This window comes from Mus musculus, chromosome 18 (assembly GCF_000001635.26).
Source record: "Mus musculus strain C57BL/6J chromosome 18, GRCm38.p6 C57BL/6J".
NCBI classification, from domain to species: Eukaryota; Metazoa; Chordata; class Mammalia; order Rodentia; family Muridae; genus Mus; species Mus musculus.
This window is the reverse complement of record NC_000084.6, coordinates 89,554,395-89,561,274: the sequence shown is the minus strand read 5'-3', so window position 1 is coordinate 89,561,274 and position 6,880 is coordinate 89,554,395. Positions and strand designations below refer to the sequence as shown.

At 35.4% G+C, this 6,880-nt stretch overlaps 1 protein-coding gene across 1 annotated transcript in view; it reads left to right on the top strand.

Annotated features, from left to right (window-relative positions):
• The window catches only part of Dok6 (docking protein 6), a 477,118-nt gene that overhangs the window by 208,266 nt on the left and 261,972 nt on the right, over positions 1-6,880 (top strand). Inside the window, exon 3 of the mRNA NM_001039173.2 lies at positions 1,158-1,272. Coding sequence (NP_001034262.1) covers positions 1,158-1,272 — 115 coding nt within the window. The remainder of the gene's footprint in view (positions 1-1,157; positions 1,273-6,880) is intronic.

Here is a 6,880-nt window from a genome sequence, read left to right as displayed (position 1 = left end):
TTGAGTTCCTGTCTGACCTGCTTCATTGAATGAATAGCAATTTGGAAGTGTAAAGCAACCAACCAACCAAACAAACCAACCAACCAAAAGCCAAACCAAAATAAAACCTTTCTTTCATCCCCAACTTGCTTTTGGGTCATGGTGTTTTTATTGCAGCAATAGAAATCCTAACTAAGACAGTTAAATTCTCTAATCATCAGTTTCTTATCTTTCTTACAAGGATAGAGTTAATATCAACTAATTAGGACTTCATCAAAATTGTATAAGTTCAAAATTCTAGACATACTAACAATCCTAAAACATGGAAAAGCCTACTCCCACACTAGTAATGTGACTATTAAGATATATGATAGAGGTATAAGAGTAATCAGATGTTCTCTGCACATGTGCAAAACTGTCATTTTTTTGTTATTTTTGTTTGTAATAAATAAACAACAAAAACATCATGAAGGAAAGTTCAGCATACATTAATACCCTGCCTCAGGTTGAAATTTCATTCTCAAACTGTTTCAGTGCTCTTGGTAACAGAGAGCTAGCAATCACTAACTGTATGTCTTTTGTGTTTATGATCTTGGTACACACATTCCAAAATGACCTGGAATGTTGAATTTTTTATTTATCCAACACCGTGTCAGATGCTGTGTGATTTAGTCTTGTCTGGATCTGAGAGTGTTGGGGGAGAGACTTGTTACTAAATCTCATCAATATTCAACAGAGATTTAATGGAGAGCTCTCTTTGTACAAGATTAATACTGCTTTTTCGTGATTACAAGTTTAATAACAGTATAGCCTCCATGAAGCTCTTATGCATTATCATTAGACCATTACAAATATAGTAATCAATATGAAATAGAACCAAAACTGAAAGCCTAATGGAACACATTATGTTTTCTGTTTTACTGGTGTGGATAGAGTTAATTCAAGCTCAGTACAACGATCCATTGGAAAGTGCTTCAGGCCTTAGGGTAGTGATAACTGGCCATTTTGTTTAAAGCACTGTATGTAGCACACATACTATCCATTAAAATAAATAAAAAATTCTTTCTTGTTGGAGATGTAGTTCAGTGATAGAATGTTTTATTAGCACAAACAAGACTCTAGGGGCTTATCCCCAGAACTTCAAAAGTAAAAAGAAAAAAATATTTTTCTCTTTTAAGGTAACTGAACTGCACAACATCAAAAATATAACCAGACTGCCTCGAGAGACAAAGAAGCATGCAGTGGCAATTATCTTTCATGACGAAACGTCAAAGACATTTGCTTGTGAGTCAGGTAAGCAATTTCAGACCCATCTACAGCTTGAGGAAATTGAGTTGCTTCAGAGACAATGACTCACACAGATGAAGACAAAGGAAGTCTGAATAGGGTGGCATATTGTAATGAGAATGTGTTGTAGAAAGCTTTGTAAGAAGTTCAACATACTGATATGCTGTAGAAACAAATGTTTTTGCATTTCCACTATCTTGTCTTTGTCAGGAGCTTTGTTCCTGGGTATTCTGGGGGCTCTGGGGCTTTGGTTCAAGCTTTGAGAATTTGGTAAACAATACCTGGGAGATGTTCAGAATCAGCTTGTGACTTGTATTTTCGGTTTGGAAAAGTATAGCTGTGAAGCATTTTCTCATGTAGTAGTATTGCTGACATGAGAAAGCTCACCTAGGACACTTTAGAAAATAACTTTGAGTAATGTGCTGCTTTCATGAAATCTCAATACTACTATAAGTCAACATATTTTAGATTGAATTTTAGCATCTAAGTTCATAAAACACTTTTGACATTATGGAGACACAAGCAGTTTGTCGTTTGAACCTGCAGTATTTTTCATGGAGCAATTGCTGTGCTATGTAATGTATTAGTTGGCTTACTGCCTTTTAAAGATTCAGCTCAGTGAAATGGATGTTTATAGAAAGGACACAGGCAAAATGTCCAAAACCTGGAAAGATGTGAATTTAAAGCAATAATGAGATTTTTAGGGAAGCTTTGATATCATTTTTTAGGGGGAATATGGCTAAAGGTTTATAAGTTTAATTAATACAAGGATATAGTCTAAAATTGATAAGGTCACTGTGCCTAATAGGAATGGTTTATAACTCCTTATCTAATTTTATAGGAGCTTTGCTGTACTGCACCAAATTTATCAAATAGTTCATTCACTGAACACCTTTACCTATCAGCACGCTAATAGTTATGAAAAAAACCAACAAAAATAATTTTCCTAATTTTAATGCTTCACTGCCTGGTGTTTTCAACTTTACAATAATCAGAATCGGAGATGCATAAAGAATTCTAGAATCATTTTCAAAAAAATGGTATTAGTTATAATGAATTAGGAAAAAATCTTATTTGGAATTTTTGGAGAAATATTAACTCAAGGTTTATATTCCTTTAGTTTCTTAAAGAATTCAACACACTATCTTTTTGACTGTGATGATTATTAGTATTATAGTAGAAATATTTGGTACCATTTTACATATTTAGTCAATTGGCTTTTTTAATTTAATTAGATATAAATCACACTACAGTTTCCTATCAATTGGTTCTTCAAGGTAGGGCTCAAAATTATGAGAAAGTGTACAACATTGCTCATTTTCACATTTTATTTTTCTAAAATTATTGTGAGAGTACATATTCCTTGGTGTTTATATCTTAAGATGTGAGTGTTCAATATTTATTTATATGCAAATAGTGTGTGTCCTGTTCCTCCAAATTGCAATGTTATCTAGAAACTGCAATGTTTGCTCCAAGAGGAAAGGGACGCTCATGAGACTCAGGAGATTAAACAAAAGGTCACCAAAGGTCACAGATGAAGAGGGAATTTTTTTTTAATGTTATTGAGGGCTTCTACCCAACAGAGTACATGAGAGTGAACTGTTATCGAGAATAGAGACTCTTACCAGTCAAAATAGGAAAAAAATATTCAGACCATTGAACTGCCAGTAAGCTACATGGAGTGCTCCACAGCTGCAGTTTTGGAAGTCATCACCCACATTAAGGTGAACTTTCTGGTGATACAGCTGCTTTTGTGTAATTCCTGATTCATGTATCTCCTTACCCATACTCTTGTTAGTAACCCCAATTAAAAACTCATTGGTTTCCAAATTTGACATTGCTGGAATTGTCAACCTGTCATAGATTCCCCGACTGTGATAAGTTAACATTTGTGTCTCATCTCTTTAGAAATAGTCTATCACACAACATGCAGACACATATATATGCATATATATCCAGTTTCTTACCAAAGAATCTTGCTGATCCATGTTATTCTTTCTCATCATCCATGATCACTTCCACTATCTGATAAAGGATATATGCCAGAGGGACAGAGGAAGAGTATATATTTCTTTGTACTCTGATTCTTAAAAGACATTTTAGTGAGTTTGTATTAATAAACCAATACTACACATGCATTCTGTATTTGCATCATGCCATATGCCTAGACTAAAAACATCTAGCTTCTTCATGTCTCGATACTAGTACATTGATTCAGAAACATTCATTCTCATGACGAAGACTCAGCCCATGTGTGCATCTGTATTTCTTGTTGTATTGACCTTGAAATGAGGATTACAGTTGAACTCTAGGAATCAGGGCAGCAAGGTGTCGTAGAGGTACATGACAGCACACAGATAGCATCTATGTCCTCTAGCCTGGGCATCACAACTGTATATGAGGCTCAGTACAAACAGAGCACAGTTTTCTCAGTAAATTGTATTCAAAATGCACTTAAATAATTTCCAGGAAAGACAGAAAAGAATAGAATTTTTAAAAAATGCTCAAGTATACTAAGAATCTAGAACTTGGTCTCTAAAAATGGTTAACTCGGATTTGTGGAGAACTTGCCAATGCTAGTATGAAAAGCAAGTAATAGTCAAGGTGAACTCAGAGCATCTTATAACGACTATAGAAATTAATTAGTTAATTAATCACACAAACTCTAAAAGGAGCACCAGTTGAGAAAATAAACAGAATTTGAGCAACAAGTATAGAGTGGAATTATAAATTGTTATAAATATCCTGAGACCATGTTGACATAAATAAAAGTTTAAATGAGTATGTGGGCAGAGATAGAACAATATTCCTTGCAAAAGAATGTTTAATTAGCAAGTGACATGCAATTCATCACTTTTCAAGTTTTATATATTTAATTTGACTTTATTCCAAAGGGAAGTAGGTGAAAAAAACTTGATATTAAAGGAGACTAATATTCTAACTTAGGTGACTAATCTGGTATACATCGTGGTGATAAGTCCTTTGTTATAATGTGAAAAAAAATTCATCATGCCTCATGGTCTTTGTCCAAGCAAAGTGTATGCCAAATGGAATCATAAGGGAAAAAAGTATATTAATTCAAACGTTACAACATATCTCATTAGAATTTTTCCAACTTTTAAGACCTACTCAATGAGCTGGAACTGATACCTAACACTGTTATTATATTTTGGCTCTTACAGCTTCAAAAATCTAGGCATCATGTTGACACCAATACCATTCTGAGTAAAAATTACCATGTGATGAGCTCACAAAATCATAGTAAAAATCTCACATGTTATTTAAGCTAAATAATTTTAATCCCTTTAGGATAATCAAAGATTATTCATAGTTTTGAATCTTCTCATTATTAATTATAAAGAAAAATGGTTTGTTTGAAATGCTGCTAAAAAAATCTCTATGATCTCCGAGATCAGAAGGCAAAGTTCTATGCAGTCTTTGTATACACAATCCATTCTGAAAAAGACTAATACTTATCATATGCAGATTTTACAGACTCAGTAGTAATCCAGGCCTGATATTAGAATTGTTTGTGATAGCTTCATGGTTCATATAAGATTATTAAGAAATGAAGGGCTCTCTAAAACAATGCTGTCTAGTTTAAGAGAATGATTTCCTATGCATGTGAAGTCACATCAAAATTATTTAAACTTACACTAAAGAATGTTGAAGTATTTTCAATTATGACTTATTTAAAAGTTTTTTTTCTTTTTTTTTTTTTAGAAATTACTTTAATGTGAGAATGAAGCACTGTGCTAGCAGTTAGTCATTTAAGGATTGTAAGAAATAAGTCAATGTTTTAACTATTGTCTGTCAAAAGCTGTTTTTTTAATATTTTTTATTTTTATTAGGTATTTTCCTCATTTACATTTCCAATGCTATCCCAAAAGTCCCCCATACATACTCCCCACTCCCCTACCCACCCACTCCCCCTTTTTGGCCCTGGCGTTCCTCTGTACTGAGGCATATAAAGTTTGCACGTCCAATGGGCCTCTCTTTTCAGTGATGGCCCAAGTCCAATGGGCCTCTCTTTCCAGTGATGGCCGACTAGGCCATCTTTTGATACATATGCACCTAGAGACAAGAGCTCCGGGGTACTGGTTAGTTCATATTGTTGTTTCACCTATAGGGTTGCAGTTCCCTTTAGTTCCTTGGGTACTTTCTCTAGCTTCTCCATTGGGGGCCCTGTGATCCATTCAATAGCTGACTGTGAACATCCACTTCAGTGTTTGCTAGGCCCTGGCATAGTCTCACAAGAGACAGCTATATCTGGGTCCTTTCAGCAAAATCTTGCTAGTGTATGCAATGGTGTCAGTGTTTGGAAGCTGATTATGGGATGGATCCCTGGATATGGCAATCACTAGATGTTCCATCCTTTTGTCACAGCTCCAAATTTTGTTTCTGTAACTCCTTCCATGGGTGTTTTATTCCCAGTTCTAAGAAGGGGCAAAGTGTCCACACTTTGGTCTTCGTTCTTCTTGAGTTTCATGCATTTAGCAAATTGTATCTTATATCTTGGGTATCCTAAGTTTTGGGCTAATATCCACTTATCAGTGAGTACATATTGTGTGAGTTCCTTTGGGATTGGGTTACCTCACTCAGGATGATGCCCTCCAGGTCCATCCATTTGGCTAGGAATTTCATAAATTCATTCTTTTTAATAGCTGAGTAGTACTCCATTGTGTAAATGTACCACATTTTCTTTATCCATTCCTCTGTTGAGGGGCATCTGGGTTCTTTCCAGCTTCTGGCTATTATAAATAAGGCTGCTATGAACATAGTGGAGCATGTGTCCTTCTTACCGGTTGAGACATCTTCTGGATATATGCCCAGGAGAGGTGATGCTGGATCCTCTGATAGTACTATGTCCAATTTTCTGAGGAACTGCCAGACTGATTTCCAGAGGGGTTGTACAAGCCTGCACTCCCATCAACAATGGAGGAGTGTTCCTCTTTCTTCACATCCTCACCAGCATCTGTTGTCACCTGAATTTTTGATGTTAGCCATTCTGACTGGTGTGAGATGGAATCTCAGGGTTGTTTTGATTTGCATTTCCCTGATGATTAAGGATGTTGAACATTTTTTCAGGTGCTTCTCAGCCATTCGGTATTCCTCAGGTGAGAATTCTTTGTTTAGCTCTGAGCCCCATTTTTTAATAGGGTTATTTGATTTTCTGGAGTCCACCTTCTTGAGTTCTTTTCATATATTGGATATTAGTCCCATATCTGATTTAGGATAGGTAAAGATCCTTTCCCAATCTGTTGGTGGCCTTTTTGTCTTATTGACGGTGTCTTTTGCCTTCCAGAAGCTTTGCAATTTTATGAGGTCCCATTTGTAGATTCTTGATATTATAGCACAAGCCATTGCTCTCTTAGTTACTTTTTCTTAATCCCCTGTTGCTATAAGCAGGAGTTAATTACCAGCAGTCATCACCTTTGATCCCCCAAATAGCAACAAATATTTAAGTTTTAGCCATAAGCCTTTGGCTACCTACAAAGCTACCCTTGCTGCCTTCTTCATTACATTTAAGCTGAGCAGGACCTTGGCAATTGACTTCAAGCATTTTCATGATGGAAAAGAAGGAATTTGAAATCTGGAACAAGAAATGCAATTA